At 38.1% G+C, this 17275-nt stretch overlaps 1 protein-coding gene across 3 annotated transcripts in view; it reads left to right on the top strand.

Annotated features, from left to right (window-relative positions):
* Ubxn7 (UBX domain protein 7) overlaps positions 1 to 17275 on the top strand; it is a 71760-nt gene that overhangs the window by 34132 nt on the left and 20353 nt on the right. For all 3 annotated transcript variants that reach the window (XM_087186652.1, XM_004834698.3, XM_087186654.1), the window contains 2 exons: positions 1745 to 1810; positions 3423 to 3535. In XM_087186652.1, the coding sequence (XP_087042778.1) occupies positions 1745 to 1810; positions 3423 to 3535 (179 nt within the window). The remainder of the gene's footprint in view (positions 1 to 1744; positions 1811 to 3422; positions 3536 to 17275) is intronic.

The raw sequence follows: 17275 nt of genomic DNA, 5'->3' as shown, positions 1-17275 counted from the left end.
ATACCAGCTAGAAATAATTACAAATATACTGTATAGTTCCAAAGTTGAAAAAAATAACATTCCTCAATTTTTAGTAAAAATTTAATATTATTATATTACTGGTTGGAAGATTGAACCCAGGGCTTTCACACTGAGCTACATACCCAACCCTTTTTAATTTTTTACACAGAGTCTGGTTGCTAAGTTGCCCAGGCTGGGCTGAAACTTGCCATTTTCGTGCTTTAGCCTCCCAGATTGCTGGGTTTGCAGCCGAGTGCTACCCTATCCAGGTTCCTCAATTATTTTTAATTAGGAAGAAAGGAAAAAAGAGGGAAGAGAGAAAGAAGGAATGAGAAAAAAGAGGGAAGGAAGAAAGAAAGAAAAAGGAAGTTAGTGTAAATTTTTTTTAAAAAATCAATTTGAATATAAGAATTCACTACAAAACTAAAACATGAGTTTTAATAAATCACCTTTTCTAGATATAATATTGTGATTCTTTGATATAAATATTGATGACACATGAATGATATACTATATAAATACATTTTTAACAAAGATGAGATTTTGTTTGTTTGCTTTTGGTGCTGGGGATCGAACTCAGGACCTTGCACTTGCAAGGCAGGCACGATGCCACTGAGCTAAATTCCCAGCCCTATAAAGATGAGGTTTTTAACATGTGGTTCTGCATTTCTTGTTCTTTTGTTTTGGTTTTTACTTGGTTGTTCTCTGATAGCAATCATTACCCTATGTAATGAGAAACAGGGTGTACATCCTCTGCTTCTGGTCATCGTTTATTATTGTTCTGATTACATGCCAGCCAGGCTTGCCATAGGCCAGCACATATGCAATATGGTCATTTTTTTCTGGCTTAATAACATCTACATACAGGATGATAAAATTTTGATTATGGCATTCTAAATCTTATCTGTAAAGTACAGAGATTAGATGTTTCACAGTGTACAAATGTAGCAGAAGAACTTGGTTCTGTTCATTCTCCTGTCTCTAAACCACTGTGTAATTGTGCATATGCCTTTTTCTTCCAAAACTCATGTTGTTTTTGATGTTTGTACTGACTGAGCTTGCACTTCCTAAGAACATGGTCCTTAAATCTTAGGGTTTCAAACTTACTTAAGAATTATACCACCCAGGGATTTAACTCAGTGATTCCGCCGCTTGCCTCACAAGTGCAAGGTCCTGAGTTTGATCCCTGGTACCAGAAAAAAAAAAAACACCCCAAAAACAAAAAAGAATTATACCAAAGACTGCTCAGATCCTTGACTGAATCCAGTATTTGAAACATGAGTCTTATTCCCCACATGGAGTCATCCTAAAAATCTTCTTTCTTCTAATACCACCATTGGATTCTTATCTTATTGTTCTGGTCAAATCTCTTAACTGAGCTCTAATTTTCTCGTTTGTCAAACAAGTTGGTTGTGCTAAAGTTGGTTGAATTAATTATATGTGAATGACTTCAAAGTGTCAAAACACTCTTGTTTTTTTAGCACTGGCACCAGTTTGAATCGACCTCTACCTTCCTACCCCCTACCTTCCTGGCACTGGGGATTGAACCCAAGACCCAGGCTGGCTCAAACTTGCATTTCTCCTGCCTCAGCCTCCTGACTGCTGGGATTATAGACATCTGCCACCATGTTTGCCTCTGTATGAGTATTTTAAAGCAAGAAGTACTTTATAGTAAGAAAGTTTTTAGATTTGTTTCAAAATTAATGTTAAATTTTTTTAATGAATTCTGTTTTTTCTCCTAAAGCTCCTAAGAGACGACGGCCTGCGCGTTCAATATTTGATGGTTTCCGAGATTTTCAAACTGAAACTAGTAGGTATCTGTGGACCATTATGATTTTTCCTTCCCCTTCCTCCCTAATAAACAGGGAAAGATGATTAATATTAGGCCTAATGCTTGGAGGGGTAACCTTATTTAAAAAATGAAATTAGGAAGTCTGTGTGTGATTACCTTCTCCATAGCCAACTCTTCCAGATTCTAACCTATTTGGTTCTAGAGGAATGATAATGGAGCTGGAGAGAATGTAAGGAATCTGGTAATTTATCAGTGGTCAGCTTCTGAATGGGCACCACTTGAAGGCTGACTCTAATCAAACAAAACTGGTTTCCCAGGATCCTGTCAATGGAAGGAATGACTAATGAAAGTAGTTATAGATTAAGCCTGAAGAAAAAGCCACACAACCCAAAGCAGCCATTATTGACCAAAAATCCTAAAAGAAAAAATATTTTTAAAATACCAAAAAATTCTTAGAAAACATAAAAATAAACATAAAATGTGGGGTACCCCAGTATTCAGGTGCCCACACCCCAACACTAAATCTAGCCCTATCCTGCTCCCCGACACAGGTCCTGAGAAGCAGACTTGGGGTACCTGGACCCCAAAATCTGGGTACCCTGTACCCTGATATTGAAGTGTCCACACCCCCACATTGAGTCCCACTTGGGGTACCTGGACCCCAGAGATTCACTTTTTGTGGAGTAAGTTAGGAGAATCTTGGCTTTATACTTTTAGGTGATTTAGTACTGAATTTGCAATAGAATCCTAAAGAAAGTACAGTTCATGCTTTTAGAAAATGTGTGATAAACTCTTGGAGTGTGCTTGATTTTGTAGTTGATTTACAGTAAACTCATCAAGGCATGAGTAGATCTTATAACTTTGAAGAGACCTGAAGGGGAACCTAAATTGACTGAGGTCACTAAGCGATCTGTGCCCTTCCAGTGGAAGTTTTCTTTTGTTTTGTTTGCTTGAGATCCTCCTGTGTCAGCCTCCAGAGTGCTGGGAGTACTGCATGGCTTTGGATTTATTCCTGGAATTTAAACATATTTTTCCAGTAAAAAGTCACAATGCTTGGCTCTACTGCCACAATCTTTAAAGATTGAGAATGTAGTTAGAAACGAGACAAATTAAGATAACTTTCAGAATTATATAAATGAAGCTGAAAGCTTTTATGTATGTTGAAATTAGTTTTTGAGTATGTGAAGGAAATTACTTTGATTAGGTGAGGTTTTTTTTTTCATTGTACTGAGTATCAAACAGGGCCTTGCTGATGCTAAGCAAGTACTTACCCACTGACTACACCCCCTGCCATAGTTGAATTATTTTTCTGCTTTTATCCTTTGGATGGGGAGTACTATCAGACTTCAGAGTCCCTCCTCACCCCTTTTCCTTGTTTTTTTTTTTTTTTGGTACCTGGGATCGAACTTGGGTCCTTGTGCTTGCGAGGCAGGCGGCAGAACCACTGAGCTAAATCCCCAGCCCTCCCTTTCCTTATTTTTCAGAGTCAGTATTAGATCTTTGCATTTGCATTTGAGATGTGAAGCACATTGTTTAGTAATTCTTTCAATTGATAAAAGTTTTTTTATTGCCAAGTCATGGTTTCTTTTATTTTATATCTAATTGATTTTGTCATCCATTTTTATTGCAGTTCGGCAAGAGCAGGAACTAAGAAATGGTGGAGCAATAGATAAGAAACTAACTACCCTTGCAGATCTATTCCGGCCACCCATTGACTTGATGCATAAAGGCAGCTTTGAAACAGTAAGTTGTTCGAGAGTCTGCGCCTTATCTGTAAATCCTTTTGCATCCCTGAAGAATGAAAAAAAAAATTTTCATTATATAGGGAATTGGCACCTTCTACATGACATAATATTTAATTTTTTTGTGGTTCTTTTGAGACAGGATCTCACCATGTAAGTTGTCCAGGGTGGCTTTGAATTCACAGCAGTCTACCTGCCTCAGCCTTCTGAGTGCTGGGATAACATGTGTGCACCACCATGCCTGGCATTGATTTATTATTTCTACCAGCAACTTATAATTGTATTTTTAACAGCAATGGATGGGATTGCTTGTTAGATGAAATCTTTTGATTAGCCATGTGTAGTTTCATTTTAGAATCTTTGCCATTTTGATAGCTTTTTAAAAATCTTACTTTTTAAAGTTTATGTATTGTCTTAGTCATTTTCCTCGTTGCTGGAACTGAGTACCAGACACAATCAACATAAAGGAGGATGGGTTTATTTCTACTCATGTTTAAGTCCATAGTCCTCTGGCTCCAAGGCAGGATAACATGGCAGAGGGGCCTGGCGGAGGAGAAGATGCTCATGGCTTGGCGTTGGGGAACCAGAGAGCCAGGATAGGATCTGTACCCTTCCAGGTCGTGACCACAGTGATCACCACCTCCAGCCAAAGCCCACCCACCTCCTCAAAGCAAGTCAGCTATAAGGCTCCATAATCCAATCACCATCCCAAAACAGGAAGCTTGTGGGGGCCATTCTAGGACTAAATCATACCCTGGATCTGTGACTGTACTGAGAGTAGGTGCTTGTTAAGTATTTATGAATTGTTCATAGATGTCTTTTACCTATACAGTCATTCTGCCTTCCCTGCAACTTTACTTCCCATGGTTGCATTTACCTGAGATCTGAAAGTATTAGTTGGAGAATTCCAGAAATAAACATTTCATGTGCACTGTTGAATAGCTGTGCTGCCCAGGGCAGTATATTCATCTGGTGATACCACCTACCCACCAGTCACATGGTGCCATCTTGGTTATCAAATAGACTTTTGCCTGTGTTGAAGCAACTGTTACTTTATTTAATAGTTGCCGCAAAGCTTAACAGTAGTGATGCAGGTGGTTCAGATATACCAAAGCGAGGCCATCAAGTGTTTCCTTTAAGTGAAAAGTGAAAGTTCTCAACAAGGAAAGCAAAAAAACTTAAGTGCTGAGGTTGCTAAGATCTGTGGTCAGAATGAATCCTCTATCTATGAAGTTGTGAAGAGGGACAAAGGAATTCTTGGCTGGGTGTGGTGCTGCATACCTGTGATCCCAGCACTTTAGGAGGCTCAGACAGATCACAAATTTGAGTCCAGCCTGAACAACTTAGTGAGAACTTGTCTCAAAATCACAATAAATAAATAAAAAGGGCTGGGAATGTAGCTCAGGGCTATATCTTGGGTTTAGTCCCTGGTACTGAGAAAAAAATTGAGCTAGTTTTGTTGTTGTGCTTCAGACTGCAAAGATTATTGCCATGGTGTGTTAAGTGCTTAGTTAAGTTAGAGAGGACATTTAAATTTGTGTAAGTACAGGGAAAAAATAGTATATGAAGGATTTGGTATTTGCAATTTCAGGCATGCATTGGGAGTCTTGAACATATTCTCTGTCAATAAGGGGAAATTATTTCTGTGGGGATCCTAGTGTGTTTGGGAGAAAAAAAAATTGCTGAAATTGCAGAATGCATTCATTCCCCCGTGGTTCTTCTGGATTTTGTTTTTTTGAGACAGGGCCTCACTATGTAGTTCAAGCTGGCCTTGTACTCACAATGATCCTCCTGCCTCAGTCTCCGGAGTGCTGGGAACACGGGTGTGTGCCCAACACCTGGCTCATCTTGATTTTATCTTGGGTAACCCCAAAGGAAAACTTTCCAGAGGAGATTTATTTAATTGTTTGTGAACTTGTAAGCTTAATGAGAACAAGGGAAATGTGTTTCTTTTATTTTGGTAATCCTTGGGCCATAGTTGCTGGGATTTAATAGGAACACAACATTCATTAAATAAATGAATTTATTGAGAAGTTTAGATATTCCTTGGAAGTGTTCAAAGAACTTGCTTTTATGTGTTGACTTACATGTTGCTTTTGTGTTAGCATATTAATGCACTTTTCAATCAGAATATTTCCACAGAAATATTACTTAAGTAACTTAAATCCACAGAAACTACTTGAATTTTAGATTTTATATGTAAGTATAAAGTAGGCCAAAGAATAACTAAAAATTGTACATATCGGCTACTTATTTGAAAATGAATTCTGATTTTTAAAAAAATTGTCCATTGACATACACTAGCACAAAATATTTAGAATAAAGGGCCGGGGATTTAGCTCAGTGGTTTTGCCACCTGCTGTGCAGGTGCAAGGACCCGAGTTCGATGCTCGGTACCAAAAAAAAAAAAAATTTAGGATAAGGAATTAATCTGTAAACTTGCTCTTTGACTTTAGTTTTCTGAATTGTAAAACCTGAAAGTGTTTGGTTGTGTTTAGGTTTTTTTGTTGTTTTTTATTTTGGGGGGGACTGGGGATCAAACTGAGGACTTCACGGTTGCCAGGCAGGTGCTGTGCCACTGAGCTACATCCCAGGCCCATGTTTGGTTGTGTAACAGAAAACTGGAATGTTGGTGATTTGACCAAAGGTTTATTTTTCTTTTTATATATAGATAGATAGATAGATAGATAGATAGATAGATATTAAAAAATTGGTACATTTTAGGTATACAATATATTTACATTTATCATTGGATATTTGTACCTGAAAATGATGTATCTTAGTTCTTATTTTTTCCCACATTACCTACCTATGTGCCCTTCACCCCCTCCACCCTTCCCTATTTACATAGACTTTGTTTCCATTTTTTTTCTTTCTCATAATTTTTCCTTTCCCTTCTTCCCTTTCCCCTTCCCCTCCCATCACCCCTACCCCTTTGGACCTTTTCCTATTTCAAATTATCAATTATTCATTTTAATCATTTTCATCCTTATTTACACTTTCAGTTTCTCACACTAGAGATACTATTAGGTATTTTTTTATTTTTTATTTTTTGTTTTTTTTAATACTATTCAATATTTACATGTGTGTCCTATTTATTTCACTTAAGAGTATGGCCTCAATATGCATCCATTTAGCTATAAATCACTCTAGTTTCTCATTCTTTATGGCTGAGTAGTACTCCATTTTATAAAAAAACCACATCTTCTTTATCCAGTTTCCAGTTGATGGGCACTTGGTCTCTTTCCAAACTTTAGCTATTACAAACTGTGCCACTATAAACATAGGTGCACATATATCGCTGTGGTACAATTCTTTTAATTCTTTCGGGAAGATGCCCAGTAAGGGAATAGCTGGGTCAAATGGGACCTCTAATCCTAGTTCTTTGAGGTATCTCCATACTGATTTCCACAGTGGTTGCACCAGTCTGCACTCTCACCAACAATGGAGAAGGGTTCCTTTCTCTCCACACCCCCGCCAGCATTTGTTATTGGTTGATTTCTTGATAGCAGCCATTCTTTCTGGGGTGAGGTGGAATCTCAGTGTTGTTTTCATCTGCATCTCTCGAATGACCAGTGATGTTGAACATTTTTTCATATAGTTATTTGCTGTTTTTACTTCTTTGTCTGAGAAATGTCTTTTCATTTAGGATGCCCGTTTTTTAATTGGGTCTTTGAATTTGGGGGCCGTGACTTTTTTCAATTCTTTATATATTCTCAATAGTAGACCTTTTGTCTGAGGTACAGCTGCTAAAAATTTCTTCCCATATTGTAGGTTGTCTCTTAGCTCTGTTGATAGTTTCTCTTGCAGTGCAGAAGCTTTTTAATAAGATGAGATCCCAGTTGTTGATTCTTTGTGTTAGCTCCGTGCTACTGAAGTTTTGTTCATAAAGTCTTTTCCTATGCCAATGTCATTGAGAGTTCTACCTAACTTATCTTCCAGCAAGTTTACTGTTCCTGTCTTGATATTTAGCTCTTTAATCCACTTTGATCTTAGTTTAGTGCATGGTGATAGGTATGGGTCTAGTTTTAATCTTTGGCAGGTTGAAATCCAGTTTTTCCAACACCATTTATTGAACAAGCTATCTTTTCTCCAATGAGGGTGATTGGCTCCTTTGTCAAAGATGAGGTGGCTGAGTATGTCTGGAGTTGTTTCTGCATCTTCTGATCTATTCCACTGATCTTCAGGTCTGTTTCTTTGCCAGTACCATGCTGCTTTTATCACAGTAGCTTTGTAGTATAGTTTCAAGTTGAGGATTGTGATACCCCCAGCCATGTCTCTGTTGCCTAGAATTGCTTTTGCTATTTTAGGTTTCTTCTGCTTCCAAATGAATTTTTGGATTGTTTTCTCTAGTTCTGTGAAGTATATTGTTGGAATTTCAATCAGTATTGCATTAAATCTATATAGTAGTTTTGGAAGTATGGCCATTTTCACTATATTGATTCTTCCTCCCCAGGAACAAGGGATATCTTTCCATTTTCTTATATCCTCTTCAATCTCCATTTTCAGGGTGCTGTAGTTTTCAGTGTAGAAGTCTTTTGCTTCCTTTATTAGGTTGATTCCTAGATATTTCATTTTTTTAGATGCTATTGTAAAAGGAATTATTTCCCGAATTTCTCTCTCAATGGGTCTGCTATTTGCGTATAAGAAGGCTATTGTTTTTTGAGTGTTGACCTTATATCCAGCTACTCTATTGAATCTTTCAATTAGGTCTAGAAGACTTTTGAACAAGTTTTTTGAGTCTTCTATGTAAAGTATCATATGATCAGCAAATAATGACTGTTTAACTTCTTCCTTTCCTATCTCTATTCCTTTTATTTCTTTCTCTTTTCTAATTGCTATGGCTAATGTTTCCAGAACAATATTGAACAGGAGTGGTGATAGTGGGCATCCTTGTCTTGTTCCTGATTTTAGTGTGAAAGTTTTCAGGTTTTGACCATTTAGTATGATGTTGGCTGTTGGTTTTTCATAGATAGCCTTAATCAGGTTGAGATAAAGACCTTCTATTCCAATTTTCTGTAGCGTTTTTATCATGAATGGGTGCTGGATTTTGCCAAATGCCTTTTCTGCATCTATTGAGATGATCATATGGTTTTTTTCCTTGACTCTTGTTAATGTAGTGTATTACATTTATTGATTTACGGATGTTGAACCATCCTTGCATCCCTGGGATAAATCCGACTTGGTCAGGGGGGTGTATGATCTTCTTGATGACTCTCTGTGTTCTGTTTGCCAGTATCTTGTTGAGGATTTTTGCATCTAGGTTCATTAGGGAGATTGGTCTGTAGTTCTCTTTTTGGGTTGGGTCTTTCCCTGGTTTTGGAATCAAAGTAACACTTGCTTCCAGGAAAAAATTTGGAAGCCTTGCTTCCCTTTCAATTTCCTTGATGAGTTTAAAGAGTAATGGCAATAGTTCCTCTATAAAGGTCTTGTAGAACTCTGCAGTGAAGCCATCCGGACCTGGGCTTTTCTTTGTTGGTAAATATTTTATTACATTTTCAATTTCACTCATTGTTATTGGGGTGTTTAGAATTTCTGTATCTTCATTTAATTTTGGCAATTCGTATGTATCTAGGAATCTGTCCATTTCTTCTATGTTTTCCATTTTATTAGAGTACAGGTTCTCAAAGTAGGTATTGATGATCCTCTGAATTTCTGCTGGATCTGTTGTGGCTTCACCTTTTTCATTCTTAATCACATGGATTTGAGCCTTTTCTTTCCTTTTTTTGATAAGGTTGGCTAAAGGTTTATCGATTTTATTTATTCTTTCAAAAAACGAGCTCTTCAATTCATTGATTTTTTTTGTATTGTTCTCTTAGTCTCCATTGCATTGATTTCTGCTCAGATCTTTATAATTTCCTTTCTTGTACGAGCTTTGGGTTTGTTATGCTCTTCTTTTTCTAGGAGCTTGAGGTTCTGCATTAGGTTATTTAACTGAGTTCTCTCTGTTGTCCTAATACGGGCATTCACTGCTATGAATTTCCCGCGCAGAACTGCTTTCATTGTGTCCCACAGATTCCTGTATGTTGTACTGGCATTATCATTTACTTGTAGAAATTGTGTAATTTCATCTTTAATTTCCTCTGTGACCCATTGGTTGTTCAGGAGGGTGTTATTCAATTTCCATGTGTTTGTGGGTGTTTTGGGGTTTCTTATGTTATTGATCTCCAATTTTATTGCGGTATGGTCTGATAATATACACGGGATAACTTCAGTTCTTTTACATTTACTTAGATTTGCCCTATGAGCTAGCATGTGATCTATTTTGGAGAACGACCTGTGTGCAGCTGAAAAGAATGTGTATTCTGATTTTGGATGGAACACTCTATAAATATCTATTAAGTGCATTTGTTCAGTAGCTTGGTTCAGTTCTAGAATTTCATTGTTAATTTTTTTCCTAGATGATCTGTCTGTTTGTGATAGAGGGGTGTTGAGGTCCCCCACTACAATTATGTTATTGTTTATTTGGTTTTTCATGTCCATTAATATTTGTTTTGTATAGTTGGGGGCATTTGTATTTGGTGCATAAATATTTAGGATTGTCATCTCTTCCTCTTGGATTGTTCCCTTCACAAGGATGTAGTGACCATCTTTGTCTCTCTTAATTAGTTTTGGTTTGAAATCTACTTTGTCTGCAAATAAGATTGCTACCCCTGCTTTTTTCTGGGTTCCTGTGGCATGGAGAACTGTTTTCCATCCTTTTACTTTCAGTCTATGAATTTCCTTTTGAGTTAGGTGTGTTTCTTGTATACAGCATATTGCTGGGTTTTGCTTCTTAATCCATTCTGCCAGTCTGTTTCTTTTGATTGGTGAATTGAGGCCATTAACATTGATAGTTATAATTGAGAGATGACTGACTCATTCTTGCCGTGATGTTTTATTTTTGTTGGCTCTTTTTATTTCTTATTTTTCCCCCTTTCCCTTTAGAGCCTTACCTTGCATGGTATCTTCTCTCTGTTGGCCCTCATGGAGTTGTGACCTTCATTGTCTTTTTCTAGGATATTGCATAAAATTGTTTGGAGTGCTGGTTTGGTGTTCATGAAATTTTTCAGGTGTTCCTTGTCATGAAAGTATCTAATTTCCCCATCAATTTTGAAAGATAATTTTGCAGGATACAACAGTCTAGGTTGGAAGTTATTTTCTTTTAGGGCTTGAAATACTTCACTCCAGGCTCTCCTTGATTTGAGGGTTTGTGTTGAGAAATCTGCCAAGATTCTGATGGGCTTTCCTTTGTAGGTAATTTGTTTCTTTTCTCTAACTGCCTGTAGAATTTTGTTCTTCTGTTGGGTTTCTGGGATCTTGACTATTACATGTCTAGGTGTAGATTTTTTTTGATCGTGGCTGGGTGGAGTTCTATATGCCTCACTTATCTGTGTGTCCAATTCTCCACCTCTGTCTGGGAAGTTTTCTACTATTACTTCTGTGAACAGTTCTTTTATGTCTAATGTACTTTCTCCTGATTTTGGGGGACTCCTGTCAGTCTTATGCTATTCTTCTTTGCATCATCTAGCAGCTGTTGGATTGATTTCTCATGATCCCTTACTATCTTTAAGAAATCTCTGGGGCCAGGGATTTAGCTCAGTGGTTTCGTTGCCTGCTGCACAAGCGCAAGGACCTGAGTTCGATCCCCGGTACCAAAAAAAAAAAAAAGAAATCTCTGTTTTCATGGTCCTTAACCACGATCCTGTCTTCTATATCTGATATTCTGTCTTCATATTCTCTTAGTCTGCTCTGCATGCTTTCAGTGGCGTTTTTAATCTCCTGAATATCTGTTTGAATCTGTTTCATGGATTCCATTTCTTTCTTATCTTGGGCCATCATGGTTTCCATTTCTTTCTTATGCTGGGCATTCATGGCTTTCAGCATGTTTCTGATCTCATCTATTTTCTCATCTGTTTCTGCTCTAGAGCCTTTAATCATGTCTTTCACTCTGCTCACCATCTCTGTATTTATCTGGGAGATTATTTCTGCTTTGAATTTTTCTAGAGCCTCATGCATCTGCTTTGTTACTTCCTGTGCTATCAGTTCAGGGTGTCCAGGTGGTTGATTATCAGACTTTTCTACTTCATTTCCCCCAGAATTTCCTTTTTGTGGCGTGGAAGCCAGCGTTTGTGCCTTGCTTAAATGTCTTCTCATTTTTGTTTTTGGTACTGTCCTTGGTTTAATTCCTGGGTTGATATTTCACAATTGCTTAATGCAGGTATCTTTGTTGCTTGTGTTTAAAACCTTTGTGGAATGATTGCTTTTCAGAGATGTCTTCCAGATATGGCTTGTGTTTAGGTTTTGAGGCTCTAATCACTCTGAGGCTATTTTATTTTCCTTACACCAGGAAGGAAAACTGAGTAGATCAATCACAACATGTTAGGCCAAATGATACAAGCAGCAATACCATAGCATCAAGTGCAGCTTAGAAAATGACAATTTGTGGTAGTTATTAATCTATCACATTTAGTTATGTGAAGTATAATCCCCTGTGCCTCTGTAGTGTGGGACCAGGTAGCAGAAGAGCTGGAAGGCGGGGCGGGGTGGGGGTGGGGGTGGCGACACCCTGGGCCTTGCAGGCGCCCATGCAGCTAAGTGGAGCGCTGGATGGAGGCAGGGCTCCAAGCCGCTCCTGGGACCTCACTGTGGTGTGGCCAGGAACCGGGACGCAGCCGAGGAGCCCCATGCCGCCCGGCTCAAAGGTTTATTTTTCTATGTAGTAAGCATAGAGTTGAGGGACTTCTTGGTCTTCATTTATCAGTTAAAGATGTCATGTTAGATGTTTCCTTAGTTTTTCCATCTTTCTCCTGTGGTCTTAACATGGAAGCTGCCCGTCCTGTCTAGCGTTCTGGTTGAAACACAGCCAAAATTTGACTGTGGATTTGTCTGGCATGTTTTCTGTTTTTAACTTCTGAATTGCCCTAGGGTTAATGCAGTAAGTCTTGAAACTTGACTTGATTTGGTCACTTTGGATAATAAAAATTGATTGAGGAAAAATGTGAATTTCTTTTGTATTATCTTCTGGATTTTAAATTATATCACCTTTTTTTCTTTATATTTCATGATCTATATTCTTTGCAACAATCTTTTTTTCACTATTAATACTAGTAAATGTAACCATTTACAAGTCTTTACATGATATAAACACTCCCAGAAAAAGTAGGCATTTCATTATAATTGATAGTATGTTTATTTTATAGAAATTAGGGAAGTGATGTGCAAAACTGAGGCATTGAAGTTTAGAGAGGTGGCTATTAAGAATTGGAGGGGAAAAAAAAAAATTGGAGGGACATGGGCCAGGGATTTAGCTCAGTGGTTTGTTTCACTGCCTGCTGCGCAAGCGCAAGGACCCAAGTTCGATCCCTGGTACCAAAAAAAAAAAAAAAAAATTGGAGAGACATTCTGGCAGCTCAGCAAAGACCTAGATATTTGGTTGCCATGTCAGACATAAATTTGAGCCCCAGCTTAACATGTTTAGGAACTAGTGTAGCTAGAGAAGGGTGAGTTCAGGGATTCTTGCTGGCTCATGCTAACCAAAGGAAAGACTTGTTCATTCAGTGAATGTCTGTTGGGGCCTTCTGTTGCAAGATCTTGTCCTGGGTGTTGGTATTATGAGTACTATTGGACTACATGGGAAAGAGACCAGGAAAAGAATAGTAGCTTAAATAGGATGGAAGTCTAGGCTGTTATGATGACTTACCCCATGTAGTTTGAAGGGTTTGTTGTAGGTGAGGGTTTGTTTCTGTCTTGTTCTGTCCGCCTAGGTCTTGCTTACCTTTGTCTGTGATCTAAAGTGGCCAGTTAGCATGGAGGAGGAAGGGGCTGAGCAGGGTATACCTTTGCCCAGTAAACTGTACATAATACTTTTGCTTGCATCACATCTGCTAGAATGTGGCAACATGGCCACACTTAGTTGCAGTAGATACTAAGATACCAAATGCTTAGATAAAATTGGAGATTTTCAGAGTGAGAAAGGGAGAATGGCTGTTTGGTTCCTATAAACAATTTCTGCCATGGTGGTAATCAAATTATACCAAGACCTTGCAGTCACTGAGTTTACAGTGGTGGTGAACCTATGGCATGTATGTTGTTTTTAAGACAAAAGAAGTTAATGTATGAGGTGTTTTTTCTAAACTAAAACCTGAATATTCAGGTTTAATTGCAATGTTGTCATAAATAAGTGGGTTTTGGGTTGCCATCACTGGTCTTGTAAGAGAAACAGACTATAAATAAATGGAAAATACAAAACAAAAAACAGACATGTATGAACTATATGTTTTTGTATGCATATGTATATATATGTGGTGAAATATTTCACATTACTGTAGTTGTTGGGGGAAGGAAAATACAATATGGGGAGGAGAGCAAGCACTGTTCTGTTTTTCACAGGGAAATTGAAAGCAGGGTTGAGTTCATAGATTTCACTTATGTTTATGATTGTGAGGAAAGGGGACTTTTTAGCTGAAAAGATTGGGGAAGACTTCTGAAAGATGAGATTGGAGCAGAAACATGGATGGAGTGAGGGGGAAAGTATAGGGGAGACACAGATAGAGCAGTGATGTAGAGGAAGTAATGCTGAGAAGAGCTGGGTACTTTTTTATACTACCGAGGTGGGCAGAGCACTTAGAATAAATAGTCTCATCTGGAGAAAGGACTATTTCTTAGGTTTTCTTCTTTCCTGCCAGTCTGTAAGCTCTGTGAACATAAGGACTTTGTTTTATTTACTGTTAGGAAAGTAACAGTGTCTAGAACAGTTTTTGACAGATAAATTGGCCTTCATTAAATCTTGGTTAAATAGTTGAATGGCATAATTTGGAATATATTACATAGAAAGAATCAGAACAATTTCCATATATATCTTATTTCATTAGAAGAAATGCGGGGGCTGGGGATTTAGCTCAGTGGTTTCGCTGCCTGCTGCGCAAGCGCAAGGACCCGAATTTGATCCCTGGTACCAAAAAAAAAAAGAAGAAGAAATGCAGTACTTCTAAAGTTGATACTCAGTTACATGTGCTTCTAGCCCTAATTTACTAAAAATACTTTGTTAAGTTTAAAAGTACTTACTACCCAGGATTTAGCTCGATGGTTCTGCCGCCTGCCTCTCAAGTGCAAGGTCCCAAGTTCGATCCCAGGTACCCAAAAGTGCAGTAAAGGTATTACTTACTATTAAAAAAAATTAGCTGAGGGCTAGGGATTTAGCTCAGTGGCGCCTCTCTTGGCTTCACAAGCGCAAGGTCCTGAGTTTGATCTCTGGTACCAGAAACAAAAATTAGCTAAATAAAGCAAAAATAGCAAACGTATTTAGCTGAAAATGTGAAGAGCCTATTTAATAACTAAATAAAATTTTAAGTTCTGGTGAAACTTTCTATACAGTCATCCCTCTGGATATGCAGAGGATGGGTTCCATGACCCCACCTTCAATGCCAAAATCCTTGTATGCTCAAGTCCCTGACATAAAAGGATGTAGCATTTCTATAAAATATGTACATATCTTCCTGTATGCCTGAGATAATTTAGAGATTACCTGCAATACTTAATACAATGTGAATGCTATGCTACACTGTATTGCTCAGAGCATAATGACAAGAAAAAGTGTACTTATGTGTTCGGTACAGAGGTGAGAGTCATAGAGGCCTAAATGTGTAGTGTGTGGATGAGACAGAAGTATGGGCCGGGGATTTAGCTCAGTGGTTCCGTCGCTTGCCTTGCAAGTGCAAGGACCCGATTTTGATCCCTGGTATCAGAAAAAAAAAAAGATGAGACAGAAATGAGCAGCGCTCCAGCCACAGGTGCTGCTGTGGAAGGGCAGGCGGCGGCTGCAGGTGTGCTTTGCATCACCCTGTTAGCATAGAGTCAAAGTGTGAGGGTCAGTAGGTGGCAAATTCAAATTTTGCTTTTGGGAACATCCTGGAATGTATTTTCTGAGTATTTTCTATTTGAGGTTGGTTGAATCTGAGGATGCAAAGAACTGTCTACATAGATGACATTTAGTTTTATTTATATTTACTAAAACATTTTTTTCTCCAGTTCTTATTTTATTTTTCATGCTTTCCTGATCTACTTGGTTCTGGGAGAGAGATGTTTATCTGCCCACTGTTTTGCCCTTGGTCTTCCTATGATGGCTTTGAATGTTGGCTCAGAACAACCCAACACAGTGGTGGCAAACCTAGGGCGTGCAGTGGCCTGTTATTCCTGAAAGCTCTGAAAGGTTCACTGTCACTGAACAGATTCCAACAGGGAAAGCTCCTCTTTTGTCCCATAACCCACTCCCACCTGCAGTCTTTGGTTCACATAGTTAGTGGACTTCATAAGGTTGTGTAAGAGTCTCTTGTTTCTTTAATTGTGTAGATGTGCAGCCTGCTGTTTTAATACACATAGTGAGATGATTAGCCAAGCAGATTAACCTATCCCCTTATCCTCTTCACCCCTGTGGTGAGAACATCTAAAATAAATGCTCAGCTATTATCAGTATTTAGCTGTAGTTCTCAGACTATGCAGTAGGTCTCTAAACTTATTCAAGACTATCTTTTTTTCCTTCCAAATACTGTTACATTTTCTGAAAATTGTGTCAATTTTGGACCCTGCTAGTGGTCATTTGTCACCAGTATCTCCAGTGTGGATAGCACAATCTCCAAATTTGTTTTACTGGTATAAATTTCCCAGTGTAAGCTTTATGGGAGCATGAATTTTTGTTTCTGTAACTAAATGTGGTAAGTACTTAGTAATTATTGAATGAGTGAATCTGAATTAAGGAAAGCATGAATCTCACATATTAAGAACAGTGGATATGTTATTGGTTGATTTCATAACAAATGCTGGTAGGGCTGTGGGGAAAAAGGAACCCTTCTCCATTGTTGGTGGGAGTGCAGACTGGTGGAGCCACTGGAAATCAGTATGGAGATGCCTCAGAAAACTAGGATTAGAGGTCCCATTTGACCAGCTATTCCCCTGCTGGGTATCTTCCCCAAAGAATTAAAAGAATCATACCACAGTGATGTATGCACAGCCATGTTTATAATGGCACAGTTTGTAATAGCTAAAGCTTGGAAACAGCGCAGTTGCCCATCGTCTGAAGACTGGATAAAGAAGATGTGTTTGTTTTTTTTTAATAAAGTGGAATACTACTCAGCCATAAAGAATGAGAAACTAGAGACATTTATAGCTGAATGGATGTACCTTGAGGTCATACTCTTTTTTTGTTTGTTTTTTGAGGTCATACTCCTAAGTGAAATAAATAGAATACACATGTGTAAATACCGAATAGTTTCTCTGGTGTGAGAAACCGAAAGTGTAAATGAGGATCAAAATGTATAATAATAATGTGAAATAGGGAAAAAAAGTCAGAGGGGAAGGGGAAGTGGGAGGGGTTGGGGAAAGGAATAAATACAGGGAAAGGAAAAAATGGAAACCAAAGTTTTTGTAAATAGGGAGAGGTGGAGGGGTTGAAGGAAGGGCAGGGGAATGGGGAAAAAATAAGAATCAAGATACATCATGTAAAGGTACAAATTCCCAATGATGAATGTCATCATAGTGTATACCTAAAATGTACCAATAAACTTAATGAATAAAAAAACCCCAATGGATATGATTCTTCATTTTAAAACTCTGGACTTCTTTCAGTCTTACACTTTTTTTTCTTATCAGTATTATAATTAGGGCAGACTTACTTAAATTTAGACTGTTGCAGGGATATGTTCTCTGATCTCTCTAGAATGTATTTTTTCCTCATTCTTGAATACATTTTCTTCAGATAGAGCAG

This window comes from Heterocephalus glaber, unplaced genomic scaffold (assembly GCF_053883595.1).
Source record: "Heterocephalus glaber isolate CG9 unplaced genomic scaffold, H.glaber_assembly_v1.0 deba00001504, whole genome shotgun sequence".
NCBI lineage: Eukaryota > Metazoa > Chordata > Mammalia > Rodentia > Bathyergidae > Heterocephalus > Heterocephalus glaber.
The sequence above is the reverse complement of the archived record's forward strand: the minus strand, read 5'-3'. Positions and strand labels throughout refer to the sequence as shown.